Consider the following 21,030-nt stretch of genomic DNA (forward strand, 5'->3'; position numbering starts at 1 on the left):
GATCTTGTCATAAGCCGCCACCGTGCTGTCAACATGGCTACACCGCCCGGTGACAAAAAGACGGGGCTCTCCTCCGATAAAGAGCTTCAACCTGCGAAGTCAGCTCCACCGTCTGATCCAGCAGATGGCGACGACGAGGTCTTACATCCAGGCGATATCCGCCCCACGTTCTTCCGCCGGACGCTCTTCCAGATCCTGGTCGTCGGGCTCTGCGCGTTCTGTGCCCCCGGGATCTGGAGCGCCATGAACGGTCTCGGGGTCGGAGGATCGCAGAGTCCCAATCTCGTCAACACGGCCAACGCGCTCCTCTACGCCTTGATGACGGTGACCTGCTTCGCGGGGCCGTGGCTCACAAACGCCATCGGCTTCCGCTGGACCCTCGCCATCGGGTCCCTGGGCTATCCCCTGTACGCCGCGGGGTTGTACCTCAACAACCGCACGGGCGCCACGTGGATGGTGTACTTTGGCAGTGTGACCTGCGGCATCAGCGCGGGCTTCTTCTGGAGCGTCGAGGGCGCCATCGCCACAGGATACCCGGAGCAGCACAAGCGAGGCCGCTACATCGCGACGTGGTTCACGTTCCGCAACTTCGGCAACATCATCGGTGGCGCCATCTCCCTCGCCATCAACCACTCGACCAACAAGCGCGGCAAGGTCGGGTACAAGACGTACCAGGCCTTCATCGCCATCCAGTGCCTGGGCTTTTTCTTTGGCCTGCTGCTCTCGAACCCGGAGAAAGTGCGACGGGACGACGGCACGCGCATCCAAGCCGAGCGCGGCATCGCCTGGAAGACGGAGCTCGCCCAGATGTGGCGGTTGCTGCGCAGCAAGTCGATCCTCCTCCTGACGCCCCTGTTCTGGTACTTTGGCTGGATCCAGGCGTACCCTGGCACCTACCTGGCCGCGTACTTCACCGTGCGGTCGCGCGCGCTGGGGAGCTTCATGTCGGCGGTGGTGGGCACGCTGGCGACGTGGCTGTGCGGCACGCTCGTCGACGTCCCGTGGGTCAAGGACCGCAAGACGCGCGCCGTGGCCACGTACGTCTTCATCGCCCTGCTCAACAGCGCCACGTGGATCTGGGCCGTCGTCATCCAGAACGAGTACCGCCGCACGGACCCCACGCTGGACTGGGGCAACCAACGCACCTTTGGCCGCGGCTTCGGCCTGTACATGTTCGAGCGCATCAGCCTCGGCATGGTCGAGAACTACATCTACTGGTGCATCGGCAACCTGTCCGACTCCCCCGGCGACCAGATCCGGTACAGCTCGCTCCTGCGCGGCATCGAGACCGCCGGCGTCGCCGTGGGCTTTGGCGTGCAGGCCGTCCCGACCGCCCTGATCGCCACGGCCAGCATCAACTTCGGGCTGTGGTTCTTCGCCCTCCCCTTCAGCTACTACGCCACGTTGCAGGTGGTGCGCAAGTTTCGGAAGCAGGAGCAGGAGCAGCGCCAGCGGGTCGTCGAAGTGGTGGGAGAGGTTGAGGGGAAATAATGCTCGGCTTGGTTGGTCCATCGATGGTCACCTAGAGCAGACCGCGAGTGGGCTCATCCGTGTAACGAACAAGTCATGACCTGTCGAGTATATACCCTCGACTTGACCTTTGGGACAAGGGCCGTGAGGGTATTTTTTTTTTCAGCTTAGCCAGTGATGTACAGCGTACGCCTTTCTCCCGAATCAGACGAGTTCCTCAACGCTCTGCTTTCCATGTCAGAACCTCCATGACCGGAAGATAGCCCGATCGTCATGATATAGGCACGTCTGACGTTGCTGAAAAACAGTATCCTAAGTCAACAATGGACGGAAGACGGAATAAGACACACCATCACGGAGCATCTAGGATGTTTTGCGAGTCATAGATAGCTTTGCAGGCTGGTAAGGCCATACACCAAGTAATTATCATCTGCCCATGTATTACCCGAAACTCAGCCCTAGATTGTGCTCCCTACTTGACAGACTCGATCCCAATAAATTCCACCCCCCCCAAATATCACATGGACCACATCGACAGGCAAGCCCCCCCCCGGAGATCAGTGACCCATTGACACTTACGGTTTCACTTTAAACGCAAACGGAACAGCCAGATCCGTGAGGAAGGTCGTCTTAGGGGTCCCGTCGATGCCCGCCGCTGCCAAAGCAGCCTTCGCCGCGGTCTGGTTGGCTCCAAAGCACGCGTCTACAAACGTTCCAGCCTGGGTCTGCTTCTGCGCCACAAGATCGGCGTACTGGGCCAGCGGGCACGAGCTGCCGGGTCCAGAGTCGCAGCCCACGACAGGGTACACGACGTCGTTGAGGACGATGCGGAGAAACTGGCTCGCGGATTGGTTGTTGTTCTCGCCCGCGGCGGTGCAGGTCAGTCGCTCGAAGCCGACGGTGCCGCGCATCGTCACGTACCGCGACGAAATGTACCGCTGGTTCTGGGGGATATTGTCCGACGGCAGCGCCGGTTCGTCGTCAAACACGCCGATCTGGCTGACCAGCTGGTTGATCTGCGCGTCGTTGGTGAATGTCACGATCAGGGCGGGCGGAGTAAAGGTCATCCCGTCGCTCGACTTGTACGTCTTTTTCGGACCATCCGTGAAGCGCGTGACCAGGGCTGACAGGAAAGGCAACATGAATGTGCTGTTCTTGAAGGAGCCCGGCCCGTGGCCGTAGTAGAAGCGCAGGTCCTGGAAGTATTCGTACGCTTGCAGTTCCTGCTCGGTGAAGACGTCGCACCACGGACTCCTCCGGCCGGTCATCTCGCTCTCGAAGCCGCAGAGGAGCGGGAACATGGCGACGTCCGTGGTGTTGAAGTTGACGGCGCCCTTGGGCTTCGTGAGGTTGTTGACTCGCTCCACGATTGGAGGAAGGTAGGTATTCGCCCACTTGGACGCCGACGACCCGCCCATGGTGTCGTTGTACGCGGGGCACAGGTCCGACACTCCAAGCGAGTTCGCCAGTCCGCGTGGATCGGTGTTGTTCAACACGTACACGGTCCCGAGGGTCGTTGCGTTCGGGCCCAGGAACCCACGGGCAAAGAGCTTGGCCGAGTCGATCACTCGAGGCGAAGTGGGAAAGAATGCATTCGCCCAGAGAACGAACGGCTTGCTGTTGTCCGTGTACAGGTCGGGATATCTCCAGCGGTAGGCGGTGCCCATGTCGTACATCTCCTTGTAGCCGCCGACGGACAGCTGAGTTAGGACCTGACCCGGGTTCTTGATCGTAGGATCCCACGACGAGATGAACGAGAGGGCTCCCTCGCCGGTGGCAGAGGCGTTTTTGATCTTGGACTGGAGGCCCAGCCACTGCTTGTACACTGCCGGGTCGGGGTAGCGGGAACCGTGGCGACTGGTGATGGAAGCCATGTCGATGATGCATCCTTCAGGGACTTCATAAGGAATTCCAGTTGCATTCGGACCTATATTTCAACGCACCGAGTTAGAAGAACTTCCGAGTCTCTGGTCCATTGTAGTTGAATATAGGCTTACCAGGAAACCATGGCGAGTTTCCCCCTAGAAAAGGTGGGAAAGTAGCGGGTATCGTTCCTGGCTGACCACCAACATCGCCGACAGCCACCGTGCTGCCCGCAGACAAGGAGAGAAGCAAAGCTTTCCAGACAGTTGAGACCTTCATCTTGATGCACGTTGAAGCTTGGTTGTGGAAGATGGAAGAGATTCCATCAGCCAGGTCCGTTCAATTTATACTTCATCGTTTTGTTGCAAGGCCAGAAAGAGACCTGGAAATGAGGAGACGAGTTGCGCGCCCGCCAGACCTTTGCGCGGCAGCCACAGAACCAACTTTCGCAAATGCCGGGAATCCAATCAGGGAGCAAAGTGTCTTGCATATGGGTGCTGCCTCGACTGTGATGCTATATTAAGTGGTCAAAGCCTGAAAGTTGCGTATGTCCTGAGATGTCCTCCCGGGAGGTCCCCGGCAGTGACATTGTCGTATTCAGGCGAATCATCCCTAGACACATATATGCGAGGCAGCAACTGCCCGAATTTTAGCAGAATGATATCGTTGCGCAGCCTTGAAATCATCAAACATGCGACGGAGTTCGAGCGAGAGATATTGTATTTCCAAACCAAAGCCTTGGAAACAGACAATACTTGTGACGATTGTGCTGAAGATTCGCAGATCGCCAGACTCTCATTCAGTCACAGTTGGGTCTGGGAGAATGAAAGCCATAGGCAACGCTGTCGTTGTGGCTGAGAGCATCGTGAAACCCTCTGCCAAGCAACCACGACGTCGATGTTGGGTCCCGTATATAGACACCCCGGGTGACCTCCGGGTGATTTACTGCGCGGTTGGGCAGTGAGTGGAGACAGTCAGTGGATCTCCATCCAGGATACGAACTCGGTAGAGGCATACGAATACGGGGTAGCATTGCTTCTTAGCCGTAACTGGTAGCCGCTGCCGCCAAGGATATGGTGGAACAGCACGGGAGACGGAGAACGAACCGCCGATAATACGAGGGGGCAATGGTAGCCTCAGAGATGAATGAAGTAGAAGAAGCGGACCGTGACATTTGGAGTTGCTTGGAAAGGTTGCAAATGCTGACAGCGGCAGAGCTTCGAAGTAAGTATCCAAGTGTGTGGCAACTCAGGGATGGCGTCAAGGGCAAGCTCTCTCGTTGTTTCGATTTATGATTGAACTCCTGCGACTGGCCAATCTTTGGCCTCCAATGCTGGCAGAGCAAATTGAACAAGTGTCAGAGGTTCATTTCTCGTAATGAAACGGGCAGGGCCCGCACCCACTTAGTCTCCTCTAGCAGTGTCTAGACCTAGAAGTTATAATGGAAATAGCATGTGCCAGTACCACCGGTCCCTCCGCCCCCATGTTGGAATTAGGGGTATTGGACTATGAGTGTACGTAGCATGAAGAGCAGTATCATCATTGATACATCCTAGTGCTTCATCTGTAGAAGCCGCGCCACGAGTGGTCTAGCATTCGGTGGAGGAGACGAGGATGGGCTGGGAGTTTGTCCTTCACTTATGCTACCAAAATAGTAAAGAGCAATCCAGGTCCTAGGGTCACATCCCAAACTCCGGACTGGATTGGTGCACTCGCGCCAGACTCAACCTCGAATCTGTTGTAACCTTGATCTCGTCGTTTCCATGGTGGATAGATGTCGACGAAATTTTAAGCCAAACTCCGGATGTATCTGGCTCACAAGAGAACTGACAGTGTGTAAGATTAATGTAGCGGGTATCATCTGTTCATTCTGGATTCGACTGCAGCATGGAGAAGTTTTCTAGGCCTGCTCCAAATGTAAAGCGGCGCGTATCTGCTGTTTGCTGCAGTATCACTGCACTGGGTGACGTTGTTGATTTTGATAATTGGGTTTTCGGCTTCTCAGTGATATGTTCAACACGAATCATCAGCATCCAAAGACTCGGGTGACGATAGGCGAGACGGTTCTTCTTCCCTTATTGTATGTTAGCCTTGTCGAGTAAGATGTAGCGTCAGACTTGGGAATCAAGATTGCGCGGACGGACATTTCGAGTCGAGGCGACGCTTTCTCACTCCTAAATTTTCAATCAGAGATGGTGGTCAAGAGGAAGTTTACGTCGAGTTGGGTGGTGCGACAAGTCGTTGTTTAATACGTCCACAGCTGCTCAATCTAAAGCCATGTACTATAAACAGGTCGGTAAGCGCCGGGACTAATGTCGGCTGCCGCTGGTGCCGGGAGCGTTGAACTCTTATCATCCCGTAGTTGACTAAGTTGTGCTACCCCACAATCTTGGCATCAGTAACCCAACGCCTGGGGATTCGGACTTGCTACATCACATCAACAGCCCCCCAAACCTGCGCTATCATGGAGAACAGGCGTCTCATGCCCCTCAGGAGCCTTTTGGTGCGGAATCTCAGCTGGACGAAGACATCGACTATCACGAAAAATGGCTCCGTTCCCGCGGCATCGACATCGACGCCTTCATGACCAAGCACAACCGACTGACCATACCGATCGAAGAAGATATTCAAGTCTTGATTCGCTTCAGGCGGCTTCTGATAGGCCTAGGAGAAAATCTATCCCCGAACGAAGCAACTCAGAGATTTGCAAAAGAGCTTCAAGAGGAAGCCGAAGCTGCAAAGAAGAGCGCATGGACGGCAACTTACAAGTATTACATGACAGAGCTACCTATCAACATACATTGCACCTTCCTCTCGTTTCTACGCAGCAGGTCATCCAACTCTAGCGATGGAATGGTCCATGAAGTCATTCCCTATCTCATCGATCAAATGAATGCCTCCAAAACCCCGCTTGTGGCTCCAAGTGAGAACACCCAAACAAGTCAAGAGTGTACGGACAACGCTGAGACACCGGCTTCGGCGCCCAAGTCTGTTCGTCCCTCGGGTCCGAAGCGTAGGCGGTCGTCATACCAGCCCAAGAGACCAGAGAACAAGACCAGGGTTGAATCATCGGTTAAAAAGAGTTTGCTATCACGCAGAAGAAAATCAGTCAATCATGGTTCGGAGCCAGTACGGAGAAGTTCTTGTCTCCAAAAATTAGCGGAGATCATTGAATAAGCCGATTCGTTACCCTAATCTCAGACACGAGGTTAAGAGAAGCTAGCAATTACTTGGTTTCGCGTGGGATGATTGAAACCGAGCAAAGAAACCATAGTGGCTACCTGCGGAACCATCGTCTCAAGCAACTCCGTTCTGCTATCGAGAACTCTTGACTTGAGCGTTATCTATATGTGTGTGGTTTTACCAAACGCCTCTTGATCTTAGACGGCGTGAAGTCCAACAGAATCCCCGGCTGACCAGATTTCCATCACCTGGCGTTTCCTCAACCAGCGAATATGAGACGATCGACGTCAGCACCACCGACAAATCACCACCGCTAGAGAGACACAGCCTGACACACCATGTATACTTTAGTACGCGTCAATTCTCTTCCATTACCGATACAATCGAGATGAACCGTCGTTGCCGTTTGTTTGAATCTGGTGGATGGCGAACAGAGGCAGACGAAAGCTCGGGGGGACACGGCCAGGAGAGAGTGGTACGTCAAGGGCGAACAGCGGCCGGCAGACTCATTCGACTCCAAGGGCATCCTAGTGCCTTGTAAGAAGGGGGAAGGTGGTCTTTTCATGATCCTGTATTCACCAGGTCGTCAGTCGTGCCCGGTGACCATTCCCCCGTTGGCATTTTTTCCGTGGTACTCCTTTCAGAACCCGGCAACGCAACAGGCAACTGGGGGCAATCTGATCAGGCCGAATGTGGAAGGAAGAGAAAGGGAGATTGCATCTGTCACGTTCGAACGTGTGAGGGCTGTCGTGGATTGTATCCGGAGAGCCAAACAGACGAGGCATTGACGAGGTCAGTCAGCGCAAGAATGCCAATAGATTCAGGAGCGATGTGCCTCGAACAAGTAAGTGGCTTTGCGATATACCTCTCTGGAATGACTCTCAGGGTTCGCCGTTGTCCATATCACCACTTTCGTCCCACACTTCACATGATCACTTTCTCCCGAATGGATTGACCCTCGTTTCTCCCCTCCGATACAACAGGTGGCAATTGTCTCCTCTCTCGGCTGCTAGGGGGACAAGTTTTGTGCCGACCACGCTGCTGCCGGCTTGGCTCGGACGTGGAGGAGGAAAAGCTCGTCGGTCCACGAACGCGGTCCCGGACCCTACGTTGATTCCGATATTATCTGTCCTCTCAGAGCAAGCAGACTCCGGCCGACCTTGGGGCCGGGCAGTTTGCATGGACATACCCATGGGGTTTTCTCATGCACCGGAAATCGGGAACTCGGGAACACCTCAGTGCCGGCGGCTTGACCTGCATGTGATCAATGGGCTCTCTTGTTCGGCCCTAGACCAACATGCACCTAAGCTAGGGCGAGATCATAGCATCCTCCAATCTCCGGCCGAGAAGTTGTCGCGGGTCAGCACTTTTCCTACCGTGTGCAAAATACAAAGTAGAGTCAATACAAGAAATCACCACATGTCGTTACGTATTCCAAGCGGGAGATGAGCTTGATCTCTTTGCTAGGACAGACTGGTCTTTCCCGCAGGGGGCCGTAACCTTGGCCTACGACAGGAGTGTGTCAGGGTGCTGTACCGAGTACGAGGAACGATGCAGTCGTACTTGTAGGTAAATGGCCGGGTCGCCACATTGCAGCCAAGGATCAAGACCAAAAACTTAGCCTCGCCAATGCCCTTGGCCAGGCTTGAACAGACGTACCTGCCTTCTTCCAATACTGAAGGAGAAACGCGGCTTCATTTTCACTGAGTAGAAAGTGTTCGTTTTGGTGTGGCGCTGCATTGCGTGGTGTTGGATACGAGAAATTACTGCAATGGACGAGGCCGGCCAAGATGAGACGAACGTGAAACATTCGCCGTTGGACGGGGGCCGCTGAGCCAGATCCTTCGGCTGGCCGTTCGACCACGAATAAGCCTCTGAACTGTGTTCATGATCTGGTCGGCCACTCTGTTGAGATGTCTCGTTCATTCAAATGAATATCTAGATAGTGTCTCCTCTGCCCGATATATTGCTCCCCCGCCTAGGCCCTCATTAACAATGCTGATTGAGGGCATCACGCCCCAAGCTTTTGCTCTCTCACAAACTTCATCACCCTCTCCTCGTACTGTGCGGCATCCTCGACCCGTAGCGCAGGGTCCTGAACTGCAGCTTCGGCACGGATCTTGTCTGCAATCTTCTCATCCCTCGGAGTAATGTCGCACGTAAACGCGACGGGTCTGAAGAGCGGGTTACTCCCGGCTAGACAAGACAGGACAACAGTCAGCGCTGGCCAAGCTTGCGGTGTTTCACATAACAGTTGCATCTGGGAAGAGATGTGACTTACCGACTTCGTCGCTGGGACGCGGGTGGTTACCCTGGTTGATGTCAAACGCCCATAAGAGCCGACTGATGACGATGAACAGAGACGCGTCGGCGACATGTCTTCCGGGACATTCTCTCCTCCCTACGCCGAACGCATAATGCATGGGAGCGTGTGCACATCGAGGGAGGTATCGGGGGTCACTGTCCGGCAAGAATCGCTCGGGTAGAAACATGTCGTGGTCGCGGTAGTACTCGCTGCTGTGGTGGATGGCATACACGTTGTAGATGACGGTCGTTTTCGCCGGGATCGTCTTGCCTCGATAGTTGTCGGGCTCGCTGGTGGCGCGGTAGAAGGCCAGAGGCGCCACAGAGGCCCACCGGTGGATTTCTTCCACGACGGCGCTGATGTAGGGGAGTTCGCTGCGGTCCTCCCACTGCGGCAGTCGGTCATGCCCGACCACGCGGTCCAGCTCCTCCTGGGCCGTCTTGACAAAGTCGGGATATAGCACCGCGGCCTTGAAGAACCATTGCAGCGTAGTCGCCGTGGTTTCGGAGCCCGCGCCCAGCAGCTCCGAGAGGATCGTGCGCTTGTCGACCTCGGAGAAACTGTCAATCTCGGGGCTCTCCAGGAACCGAGTGAGGAAACAGTCGGGCGCGTCGCCCTTCTTCATCCGCTCCACGATCGAGTCGTAGAAGATGCCCCAGAATGCAATGAGGTTGTCAAAGGTCCTGCGTGCTTTTGCCCGCCACGGCGCGAGGCTGTCGGGAAGGTAATTCAGCACCGGGATCCAGTCGGCCAACCAGTACCCCGGACGGATTTCTGAGATCCCACCAAGTCAGTGTGTGTATTTTTTTTTTTCTTCAAATGACTCGCTAAGCTACAAGATTCATACTCTGAAACATGTCGAGGGCGACGTAGCGGATAGTTTCTGGGATCCGGGTGTCGCTCCTGGTGAAACGGGCTCCAAGCCTGCCATTCGTGAGTGTCTGTCTGTTGATGCAATCCTCGGAGGTACTGCGGCCTCAACTCACAGGAGACTAAAAGTGACGCTGGCCGAATATCGCCCGACCTCTGTGTAGAAAGCGTCGGCATGTTCCAAGATGTTCTTCAGCGTCTGTCGACTCTCGTATTCCTGGTAGGGCTGGAAGATCTTTGCGTTCTGCATCCCCAGTAGGCGATGGATTAGTTTTCGATGTTTCTGGGAGTTGATGCATTAGTATAGGCATACGTCAATTCGTGGTTAGTATACAGGGCGAAGACGTCAAACCCACTCTGAACTCGTCACCGTATTCTAATTGCACCATCCTTGCCGAAGCAATGATCTTTGCCTGGGGGGACGGAGACGGTCGCGACGAATATTTCTGTCCTCGCTTGACGATCAGGTCCTCGATAGCGGTCGGGCTGCTGAGGACCAGCACCTTGGAGCGGCCCATGTTGAAGGAGAAGAAGTCCCCATAACGAGGGACGAGCTTGGTGAGTTGTTGGTTGAGAGTCAATTTCTTGTCCGGCAAGACTCCTATGAGCGGGATGCCTCGAGGTCCATCGGGCCATTGACCCTTGAGCCCGAGCGAGAGGTACAACCCTACTGCAAGAATAGCGAGAGCCAGAGACCAGAGCATTGTCAAAGGTGGCTCTTGAAAGTGTTCCCCTCACTTGAATAGCAAGAGGAGGGCTCTTCAGTGCCACCTACAGACTCAGGAGCGCTCACGTCAAGAGGTGATGCCATCTTTTATAACCAGAACACCATATGTGGTGGTGGCGGCATGGACATGATGGATGCATCCCTTTTTCCTGCCTGATCAACGGCGGGCCATGGACTTGTTTCTCACGAGCTATGCAACCTTCACCTGCTTTGGTGATTGGATCATCTTACCAAAGTCAAACCTCTGTCAAGTTACTCAATGCTGGTTTTGCACATGGCTTTGCCACTTCATTCGTGAGATCCAGAGGCAGCATGTGGGGATGGCCGTCAGCGGTCGTTTGCCAGACCTGGATTCATCAGACTGCGGTAATATCCCTGCAGGATGCAAGTCAGCTCAGACGAGTTACACTTATCCTACATTTCTGTATCGGGAAGCGTAGTATGTAATGAAGATAATACTCGAACCACAAGTACCTCGCTAAGTAGCGTGATAGTGAGACTAACCGATTCAGGTTATCCAGGATGGTAATACCTCTTGGGATATACCTACCAATAGTACGCGTAATGATTTCGTTGGAGTCAAGAGTCAGTCTTGACGAGCTGGGGGTTCAAGACCCAGGTTCAAGGGGCATCAATGCGTCAAGCCCAGACCTTGTCATCATTGACGTTTGGAGTCAAGAGTACGGCTCGGAGATCGACCATCAGGCCATTCTACTCGTACAATGTACCCAAAACGGTATGAAAAAGGGTGTCAGCATTATCACGCATTTGGATTGTCCTGTTCGTCCCCTATTTCCCAATGACCACGATATTTACAGGACCATCTTCCCCTCCTCAAAACCCATAACCGTTTTCGGATTGAGTAGAAATGGGGCAAGAAGGGGAGTGCTGACTAAGTGCTCTGTGGGGGTGACGATAGTGCACGTGAGATCCACGTGATAAGTTCTGCCTCTTTCAGTTGTGGCAGGTTGGCCGAAAAGCTTTCTGCACGTGATGCATGCAGGACCACGTGGATTCTCCACCGTTTCAATGAATAATCGATCAAATCTAGTTAGTTCCAGGCTACCCCCAAGCAGCGGCGAATAACTCCCCAAGCAAGTAAATTTGTGGTCTCCGATATCCCGGTCTTAGTCCGGAGATTAAGCATGCCGCGTAAGGTAGTAAAGCTACCCTGCGCTTAACCAGAACCTTATTAACTTGACACTCTCACTACCGGATCCACCCTATTATCGTACGCACCTTCCTAACACGTTAGATATCTAACTATTTCTCACTATTTCCCACTATTTCCCATGGCTTCTGCCACACCCGGCGTGTCGCTAGGGGACGAGAAACACGTGGCACGGGAATATTCCGGGGGACCCCGCAGTCCTTTGTAATCCCAATAAATCCCAACCTCGCCGCCCCTTGGTTGGAGGAAGCTTTCGTCAAAGTTTAAAGTCTGCAGATGAGCCCAACTCGTTGCCTGTCCCTACCGAACTTCTGTGACAACAAATTGAATTTGTCCAGTGATGGCGGCTCTTTTCTGGAGCCTGGTGCTCTATCTGGCGGTCTCAGTTTCCTGCGCACCCCAAGCCGACGTCGCCCCTGACGTCGCCTCTGCCCCTTCGGTCCGACTTGTCTACCAGTACCAAGATGCAGTATGGATCGAAAACTTGGCCGTTCGTCCAAACGGCTGGATTATCCCCGCGACCGCCACATCCGCTGTCCTCAAGCAGCTGAACCCTGCGACCGGACAACAACAAGTGCTTCATGACTGGAGCGCCGTAGGCAGTTCCATTATGAGCATTACCGATATTCAGCCCGACCTGTTCCTGGCCAACACGATGTTCTGCGACATGACCATCTTAGAGGTAAAGAAAAAAATTTTTCTCTCTACGCCACTGATATTACCACAAGCAGCGAATCAACCACGCGTGCCACATTGTGTATCTCCAAATTTCACACGAGAATGAGGCTAATGAATTGGATCGTTATAGTGTACGCCTGGAACGGGAATCACATGGCTGGTGGACCTGCGAAACCCCGGCCCTCCGTGCATTACAAAGCTCGCCAGCGGCCCTAACAGCGCGAGTCTCCTGAATGGCGTGGCAGCACTGAACAACAGAATTGTGCTTATGGTCGATCAAGCTCTGGGTGGCATCTGGGGAGTTGACGTTGTCCACGGCGGTGCTCAACTACTTTTCACCGACCCCAAAATGACCGATCCCAATGGGGCAGGGGGCGGCGTCAATGGGATTCGCGTGGTCGGCAGCACCTTGTACTACAACAACCCCAGCATCGGGACCTTTGGTCGCGTGGCCATCGACCCTTCGACGGGACGCAAGGTCGGCCCAGTGACGGTGATCAGCACAGGACTTGACTGTGACGACTTTGAGATTGACGACCAACAACGGTTCGCCTACATCACCAACTCGCCTGACCAGCTCCGCAAGATCGATTTGAGGACCGGCGTCCACACCCTTTTCGCAACCGGCCTGCCAGGACCGACCACAGCCAGGTGGATCAGCAAAAGCCAAGTCGGAAAAGTTCTGTATGTGGGAACGACCGGTGGCATCGACCAGTGGCTGGCGCAGAACGTAACCCTTGGAGGGGCCGTCTATGCGGTGACGGTGAAGAAATAGGAAGAGGTTGGCCAAAGTTGAGTAAGGAGACGGAGTGTACATAGGAAAAGAAAAAGAAACAGTACATATTTTACATAGCCGCTAGTCCGGCATCACTCTCTCTCTACGCGATCAGATGAGCTTTTGAGATTCAAAACCATCTCTCTTCTTCAGCGGTCGCTTACCGCATGGCTTTGCCGGGGTTTCAAAGCAGGAATCAGGTTCCGCGATGAGCCGTGGGCCGTGGTGGAGGTGCAAGCTTATGTAAAGCCGAGGCGGCCAACTACTTTGTAATATCCTAATAATAATACTGAAATACACTTGACACTCTCGCTATAAAGACACTAATCAAATCGTAGGTACTCGGTATCCGTACCCTACACTAGGGTAGGGAGGGGGGAGATCCTACCCTAACCCAAGTAAGCCGATGCTGACCACGCTGGAGTCCCTGGGTGCCTGACGAGTAGGTGCCCCCCTCAGTAAGCAAGGACGGGTGGCCTGCGGGGAGAGAAAGACGTAAGAAAGCTTGTCCCAGCTTTGGACGGACACTGGAAGAGGATGGGCACATGAGAAAGCAAACTTGATAAAAAGCCGTCAACGACCACGGGCAAGGATCTGCCAGAGTCAATAACTGTACCGAGTAGATCTCGCTATGCCCATCGCCAATCGGCTTTAAAGCGTCTGCGTGGCATGGCAACGCATGGCATGCCATGTGGCTAGCCCGAGCTCGGATATAGACGTCTATCACTGGTGGGCTGTTAGGGCCGAAGGACTCCGCATATTTCCGCAGCGAACTCGGATACTCAACCTACCAGCGCTGATGAATCCGAGCATGTGCATGTGGTGGTAAACATGTAGAGCTTTCTTCATTACACCAGCCCATCATACTAGACTGGGTATTGTCCTCGTCCTACCAACGACACCTGTGGGCGCCGTCACTGGCATCAGCAGCAGCTTTGATGACGGGTCGTGATGATGGTAATGCTGGAATGACTAAAGCGCCCAGCTATGCCCACGTCTGGGCAATCCTTCCCGTACCACATTTCCCAATCAAATGGAATGCAACTCGAATTTCCTTCCTATCACCTGTGTGGAGCAAGATCTCTGGACCACCAACGAGTACAACGACAGACCGACAACAAAGCTCGCTCAGATGTCTTGACTTTGTTTCTTCACTGCTAAGGCATTTAACGACGCTGGCTGTTATCTCCGCCACCACTTGCACCAGAATAAAAGCGGGGCGAGGCTGATCAGTCGGCAAGGGATTAACCCGGTTCCGGAAAGGACTTACAAGTTTACTCGTATGGTAGGAACTTCTGGCGGTGGAGAGGAAACCGATGCAATGTATGAATGTAAGTATAAATATAAGTATATGTGAGTATGTGAGTATCGACCAGGGGATTCCTTCACTCGACAGAAAAGCAAGCCCTGCTTCTCCTCTTGATATTCTTGCCATTTCCCTACCTACCTTCCTACACACACACACACACACACACACATACATATATATCTCCCTGATCACACTCGGACTGTGCAACATGTCCGACACTTCAAATGTCCCAGGAGGCCATTTCTTCGTGACCCCGCGACACGACGACACCTACGAGTTCATCAACCCTGTCAAGGTGGACCCTACGAACCTCAAGGTCCTAGTGACCGGCGCCAGCAAAGGTATCGGTCGCGCCACGGTTGTCGCATTCGCAAAGTCCGGCGCCGCGGCGATCGCGCTGCTGGCTCGTTCGGACCTCGATGCCGTGGCGAAGGAAGTTGTCGAGGCAGCGAAACAAGCCGGACGCAAAGACATGCCCAAGGTGCTCAGGTTGCGCGTCGACACGAGCGATGTCGCCGCCGTAGATAAGGCCATCAAGACGGTGGAACAGGAGTTCGGCACGCTCGACGTGGTCATCAACAACGCCTCGAGGATGGAGGTGTGGAAGCCCATCCACGAGACCGACGTGGAGGACTGGTGGTCCACGTGGGAGGTCAACCTCAAGGGAACATACCTCGTCACTCGGGCGACATTGCCGTTGCTCCTCAAGGGGAACGGGAAGACCATCATCACCATTTCCAGTGCCGGAGCATTGACGACCTCGTACGTTTCCCAACCAAGTCATTCATCAGGTACATGGGAAAAAAAAAAAAAACTAACAACGATCCCCAGGCCCGGCGGGAGTGCATACCAAGGCACCAAGACGGCGCAGATCCGGCTGAATGATTTCCTGATGAAGGAGTATGGAGACCAAGTACGCTTTTTTGTTTGACACTATACAGCCCGGCTTCCCAATCCGGTCAACACGCTGACGCAAAAGCACTTCTCAGGGCTTGCTGGCATATGCCATCCACCCCGGCGGGGTCAAGACCGAGGTGGGAACCACAATGCCGGACTACATGCACCACCTTCTGGTCACCGAGCCGGAACTTCCTGCCGACACGCTTGTTTGGCTCACGAGAGAACGAAGAGAGTGGTATGTACTTCCCTGAACGCCCGTACCTCTATCTGTACTAGGCTTGCGAAAAGAGGGCTTCGAGGCTGACCCGTCTCTCACAGGCTAGCCGGGCGATATGTCAGTGTCCCGTGGGACATGGAAGGGCTGTTGGCCAAGAAGGATGAGATTGTCGAGAAGGATCTGCTGAAGCTCAAGCTGCGGGAGTAAAATGATCGGCCGACAGATGGTAGTATCTGATGGGTAAACCATGTACAAACTAAAAAGGATATACTAGTCCGTGCCGTGGATGTTTACTATGTCAGTCGCTGGCGTGCACAAAAGCCTCCCCCTTTCAATCCTAAAGCCATGTTGGCTCATCTATCCTACAGACCATACACTTCCTTCGCTCGCTCAGATGCAAAAGCCTCGCGAAGCGTCTCTTCCACACCTTTGGGATGGATCCAGGGGAAGCGAGCATTGTCCCAGGGCTGCGCGAGTAGTGTCCCCTCCCTTCCTTGAATCAATTTATGGCTCGCGGCCAGCTCCGCATCGACGTCACCTGCATGCCTGGCCTGTGCCTCCTCGCGCTGTGCGCTCTCGACGTCCAAGTATGCGACGTTGTACTTTCTGCCTGTGACCCGTTCGAGCACCTCAAAGATCTCCGCATATGTCGGGTTGCTGCCCGAGATGCGATATGTTCTTCGATTCCCCTTGGCATCGGGAGACAGCGGCTCTTTTAGTGTCTCGACGAGGTATCGCGCGCTGTCCTCGGCGCTGATCAAGCTCTGTCTCCCCTCCGCCGTACCGTATATCTTCGCCGTCGCGTTCTTGTTGTCGACGCCAAAGTGGGAGATCACGGCCCATTCCGTCAATCGGCCAAGTACGTAGTATGTCCATCCGAGATCCGGGGTGTCCTGGGCCCTGGCGTCAAGGTGCTCGCGCGTCTGCACCTTGTGCTTGTAGTAGCGCTGCGTCCAATTCTGGCCCTCGGTGACATCGGCGCCGTACTCGCTCGGATAGAAGTGGCGGACGCCAGCTGCAATGGCCGCGTCGATGATGGTGGGCTGGAGGTGTAGTCCGTGGTTTCCGAGGAAAATCAGCACGCAGTCGAAGCCCTCGTAGGATTTTGGAGAAGTATAGTCAGCCGCCTCGACGATTTCAAAGCCTTGTGCCTTGAGGTTTTGGATCTGGGCCTTCTTGGCTTTGTCGGCGGGCCTGGAAGTGTTGTTGAAGAAGGCGATGCGGGTGAAATGGGTTGGGTCCTTGATGAGCTCGTGGGCCACGTAGTCACCGAAGCTGCCCACACCCGTTGCGCCGATTAGGAGGATTGATTTGAACATGATGCGGCGTTCTCAGAGGAAGAAAAAGTTGTATCAAAGCTTGGTAAGTTATAGAGGTGTCTGTTGCGGTGGAGAGACACCCGGTACAACGCTTGCTGACAATTGACAGATGTATATATATCCATTTTTCACGGCCTCTACCTTCTATTGACAGTTGGCAGCACCCTGTAATCTGACAAACGAGGAACCATACGGCTCTGAGATGACCAAGCAAGAACTGTCGACAATCTTTGACCGGTGCCTCATCATACCTACATATACCTCCCAGGTGAAGACGCTAGTAGGAAGTCCTAGCGCTAATGTTGTGAGTGGTACCCCATAATCCTTGCGTATGAGACTCGCCATGAGTATTGAAGCGGTTCCGATTGTGCCAGCATGAGGACATCGCCTGGATGAAGTTTTGTAGATCCATGCTAGATAGCATTCTAGCAACCTTGTTGCAGCAAACTGGTCTGATTAGTGGTTGAGATACTTTGGCCGGGCGCAGAAGAGGTGGGACTCAAAGGACATATTCTTTTGCGAGTAGTGGCGTTCTCCAGGACCTGCTCAAAGTAATCAAACCTTTGATGCCAATAGAATGGGGTTGACTAAGGAGTCTCGGGTTGAATAATAATATATGCATATCAGAGTAGGGTAGGGAGAGCCGAGTTTTGTCCGACGAAATTCGCATGTACTATTGTCGATGCATGTTGCACACCATCTCCTGCCTGGCATAAGGTGGTAGATCTGTGTATTCCCTGCTTCGCTGATCTCTAACTCGGCTGGCATGACAAAGATCAGTCTCCCACAGACATCCAATCAGGTGTGTAGGATCAAGGATCAAAGATTCATGAAGAGTAATCAGAAATGGATATGCGAATGGCTTATGAACCAGCGAAGACTCGCCGTGAGCAGATATTTCGGCCGTGCTAGGAGCAGGAAGAGTAGTCTTTGCAATTGACCCTCATAATTAACAGCGGAACCGCTCGTTGACCAGAGCATTCGCGGACGTTCCAACAGAGATGTCTGGTCACAGACCGAAGCCTCTGGGTGGATCTTTCATGGTAGGTCCAACAAGATGAGGCCAGCAAACCCTGGTCACAAATTGACAGCAGCTTCCAGTTGGCGTTCGGCACCGGCTCAACATGGCGAAAGGAAGACCCAGAGACTCTCAACACCGGCCTTGTCGACATTGTGAAAGAGGCTCTCCTGGCCGGCTATCGTCACCTGGACACAGCTGAGCGTGAGCGTTCAAAATCACAGTCACGCTTAATTGCTTACCTGAATCAGTATATAACACGGAGAGGGAAGTCGGTGAGGCGATAAAGCAATCCGGCGTTCCAGTCTCCGAGATCTACATTACCGGGAAAGGTGAGTGTTTTCGCAGCCACCTGCAACACGTGGAGAAGTTGACAACAGCATGAAGTGTTCACAACGTCGGACATCAAAGGAGCGTTTGATCGCACCTTGCATCGACTAGGTGTTGGGTATATCGACCTCTATTTGCTTCACCACCCTTACTTTGGCAATACCAACGCAGATCTCCAAGCGGCTTGGGTCGAGCTCGAGGCCATATACGATTCCGGGAAAGTCGGCGCCATCGGTGTCTCTAACTTCACAGAAGCCCACATCGAGACAGTATTGGAGATTGCACGGATAAGGCCAGCGTGCAACCAGATCGAATTGAACCCGTACCTTCAGCGTACTCAGCTGCGGGAGTACCACAAGAAGCACGATATACAGACGTTTGCCTTCTCACCCTTGTCGCCAATAGTCAGAGCGACTCCAGGTCCTCTGGACAGTGAGTTGGAGTCCATAGCAGAGAAACAGGGAATAAGTACTGCTGTTGCTTTGATACGATGGGCGTTACAGCAAGAGATTGTGGTGGTGACAACTTCGACGGAGAAGGCTCGGATGCAGGACCACCTGTTGGCTTTGAATAAATCGTTGCCAGAGCAGGACGTGGAATTGATCAGTCGAGTAGGTTCAAAGAAACATTTCAGGGGACGTTGGAATGATAAATTTGCTGCTGGCGATCGGAACTAAGGGTCAAGCATGTAATCGAAACTCTAGAATTGAACCTTCAAGATGCGCATCTCTATTCACTGACCGTTAGTGTTTGCCATTTGGCAATACTATAAAGAGCTTTCGGGTGAATTTTCCTGCCCCCAGAAAGAGCTCTCACGAATCATAGCGATTTTGCCGCCAGGCAGCCCTGGCTTTTCCAAGACCACCACGTCTTGTTCACTCTCATGGAGCTTAGAGTTGAAAAGGGAAGCCCACGGGCGCAACCGCAAAGATAGCAGTTGACGCCTTCATTGTCTGGTACCTAGTTTTACCGAGCGCCGCAGTGTCGACATAAGGACTTGATATCGGCTTCTCCACCACGACAGGTGTCAGCCTTTCTTGATCTGGACTCCATGCTTCATATTGCCGTGTGTCGCAAGGTTCTAAGCGATCGCGTCGGAGTGAACGCGTATAATAATGATAATTGATCATTTCGCTGTTATATTTGACTCTTTCGGCGGTGAAGATGTTGGGAAAAGGGTTGCATATGGTCAAGAGTGAAGCCTGAAGCCCACATGATGCTCCCTGATTATCCTTGAAGATTCAGGTGGGAAGGCTGGAGAGCGTGGCAATGTAGACAGAGCTAACAGACGGCTTCAGAGCCATCCCTCGTCAATAATGCTCGCTGCTCATGGCCGGCACTTCTTGCCACAAGTGTATCATCGAAGCTTTTCACACTCCTTCAGGCAAGTGCTCTTCGTGGCCAAGATATCGTGGCCGCTGGACTGTTGATCTCTTCAATGATGCGGCCGAAGTGGATATGGGGCTGTTTGCCTCGAAGCCTTGAGATCCTGGCTGTGACATGGTTGCATCTCTCAAGTCGCGCTCTTCAACTCAGGCTTCGTCTCCAAAGTCTGGGAGATGAACCCTCGCAGGGCAGCCCACCTCTCACTTGTCGACGGAATGGAAGCAGTGGTACCTCCGACACCACCAGCAGCGTTACCAGATGGATTTGCTGCGCCTCCAGTTGCTGGCCTTGGTGCCGCAAGTTGCGCCATGTTCTTCGCAAATCGATCTCGTTCACCTTTATCGAGTTTCTCCCTCCTTTTCAGTGCGCCTGGCCGAGACTTTATACTCTTTCGCCTGATGATATTGACCTGGTCTTGAGGCCTGTCGCCTGCAGATGCACCTGTCCCATGTGCAACACTATTGTCCCGTGTATCGTCATCCGGAAGAGCAGCTGCTAAGGAATCAAGGGTTGCGACAAGTTTCTTGTTTGGCCGCCTTCGTTTGGGAGTTTTGGCAGACGATTTCGCAACTTTGTTCATGAGCTCGGCATGTTTAATTCGACGCTTGTCTTTCTTCGAGGACGGGAAGAGCAGTTCAGACTTTGGTGTGGCACTTGCTTCACTAGCCTTGGACGTCTTTTTCAAGATGGACTTCGGAGGTCGCACGCTCCCGGATACGGGTCGACGAACAGGAGCCTAAGAGTAATCCAGTTAGCTTTGGATTTCCAGGAGAACATTTCTCGCCCTACCATTGCATACGAAAAATAATCAGAGACTTTAGTAGATTTGGCGTTGCAATCACACTGACGAGACGAGGAGGCGCACGTGGAGGCGCAATGTGAGAAGAAAATCTTGGGTGGAGAAAGCCTTATCGATAAGGGCTACCGAGTAATTACAGCATGCACTATCTCCTCAAATGTGCATCCTCTGCTGGCTGACTGCGTCGGACTCCCACCATCGCACTTGATTCCTCCCTCTCGACTCTCTTGTGCTTCTCCTTTGGTCTGGCTCAACTCCGACAACCAATGCATAGCGAGTCCTTCGTCACATTAGCTGCTGGAATTGGCGCCTCACGCGCACTCATTTGGTTTTCAGCTGAAGGATGGCGAGGTCGAAACGCTTACTGAATTGAGCACAAAACACCCAGGATGGAAAGAGTTTGCCGACGACAATGAAGCACGGAAGTTCTTATGCACAAATTCATCCTTCATTCGGGGCACCTTGGCGCCTTTACATGAGCAGCTTGTCCAGAGCTGTTGGTTAGGCATGGACTAGTGCACAAAAGACTGTGTTCTGCTGGCCCACAGTTGAGGAGATGCCCCGACAACGACCCGAGAGGGGCAACTGTTTGGGTTTCTGGTGATTCTGCTCCGTCGAAGCGAGCCAGGGCATCACATTTTACCTCGGTGTCGGAGCATTGCGTCGTCCGGACGGACGATCGAGTCGACTGGTCGATGTCGCGTCTCAGC

At 53.5% G+C, this 21,030-nt stretch overlaps 9 protein-coding genes across 9 annotated transcripts; 5 read left to right on the top strand and 4 right to left on the bottom strand.

The window, feature by feature from the left end:
• Positions 1-33: 33 nt before the first annotated feature.
• Z517_03681 (uncharacterized protein) lies at positions 34-1,491 on the top strand (the record flags this gene model as incomplete). The annotated part of the gene is made up of 1 exon (XM_013432785.1): positions 34-1,491. One exon carries the CDS (start codon positions 34-36, stop codon positions 1,489-1,491), a length of 1,458 nt encoding a protein of 485 aa, XP_013288239.1.
• Positions 1,492-2,045: 554 nt separating this feature from the next.
• Z517_03682 (uncharacterized protein) lies at positions 2,046-3,612 on the bottom strand (the record flags this gene model as incomplete). Its single annotated transcript, XM_013432786.1, has 2 exons — positions 2,046-3,397; positions 3,468-3,612. The coding sequence occupies 2 exons, from the start codon at positions 3,610-3,612 to the stop codon at positions 2,046-2,048; spliced, it is 1,497 nt and encodes a 498-aa protein (XP_013288240.1).
• A 1,998-nt stretch (positions 3,613-5,610) lies between these two features.
• On the top strand, positions 5,611-6,510 carry Z517_03683 (uncharacterized protein; the record flags this gene model as incomplete). The annotated part of the gene is made up of 2 exons (XM_013432787.1): positions 5,611-5,629; positions 5,705-6,510. 2 exons carry the CDS (start codon positions 5,611-5,613, stop codon positions 6,508-6,510), a joined length of 825 nt encoding a protein of 274 aa, XP_013288241.1.
• Positions 6,511-8,527: 2,017 nt separating this feature from the next.
• Positions 8,528-10,395, bottom strand: Z517_03684 (uncharacterized protein; the record flags this gene model as incomplete). Its single annotated transcript, XM_013432788.1, has 5 exons — positions 8,528-8,712; positions 8,798-9,595; positions 9,669-9,745; positions 9,808-9,974; positions 10,048-10,395. The coding sequence occupies 5 exons, from the start codon at positions 10,393-10,395 to the stop codon at positions 8,528-8,530; spliced, it is 1,575 nt and encodes a 524-aa protein (XP_013288242.1).
• Positions 10,396-11,929: 1,534 nt separating this feature from the next.
• On the top strand, positions 11,930-13,042 carry Z517_03685 (uncharacterized protein; the record flags this gene model as incomplete). The annotated part of the gene is made up of 2 exons (XM_013432789.1): positions 11,930-12,271; positions 12,398-13,042. The coding sequence occupies 2 exons, from the start codon at positions 11,930-11,932 to the stop codon at positions 13,040-13,042; spliced, it is 987 nt and encodes a 328-aa protein (XP_013288243.1).
• Positions 13,043-14,559: 1,517 nt separating this feature from the next.
• Positions 14,560-15,675, top strand: Z517_03686 (uncharacterized protein; the record flags this gene model as incomplete). The annotated part of the gene is made up of 4 exons (XM_013432790.1): positions 14,560-15,113; positions 15,183-15,264; positions 15,341-15,486; positions 15,570-15,675. 4 exons carry the CDS (start codon positions 14,560-14,562, stop codon positions 15,673-15,675), a joined length of 888 nt encoding a protein of 295 aa, XP_013288244.1.
• Positions 15,676-15,830: 155 nt separating this feature from the next.
• Positions 15,831-16,787, bottom strand: Z517_03687 (uncharacterized protein; the record flags this gene model as incomplete). The annotated part of the gene is made up of 1 exon (XM_013432791.1): positions 15,831-16,787. The coding sequence occupies one exon, from the start codon at positions 16,785-16,787 to the stop codon at positions 15,831-15,833; it is 957 nt and encodes a 318-aa protein (XP_013288245.1).
• Positions 16,788-17,788: 1,001 nt separating this feature from the next.
• On the top strand, positions 17,789-18,812 carry Z517_03688 (uncharacterized protein; the record flags this gene model as incomplete). The annotated part of the gene is made up of 4 exons (XM_013432792.1): positions 17,789-17,830; positions 17,889-18,009; positions 18,057-18,137; positions 18,193-18,812. The coding sequence occupies 4 exons, from the start codon at positions 17,789-17,791 to the stop codon at positions 18,810-18,812; spliced, it is 864 nt and encodes a 287-aa protein (XP_013288246.1).
• An 836-nt stretch (positions 18,813-19,648) lies between these two features.
• On the bottom strand, positions 19,649-20,313 carry Z517_03689 (uncharacterized protein; the record flags this gene model as incomplete). The annotated part of the gene is made up of 2 exons (XM_013432793.1): positions 19,649-20,257; positions 20,311-20,313. The coding sequence occupies 2 exons, from the start codon at positions 20,311-20,313 to the stop codon at positions 19,649-19,651; spliced, it is 612 nt and encodes a 203-aa protein (XP_013288247.1).
• Between the last annotated feature and the right edge of the window lie 717 nt (positions 20,314-21,030).

Source organism: Fonsecaea pedrosoi (assembly GCF_000835455.1).
Source record: "Fonsecaea pedrosoi CBS 271.37 unplaced genomic scaffold supercont1.2, whole genome shotgun sequence".
NCBI classification, from domain to species: Eukaryota; Fungi; Ascomycota; class Eurotiomycetes; order Chaetothyriales; family Herpotrichiellaceae; genus Fonsecaea; species Fonsecaea pedrosoi.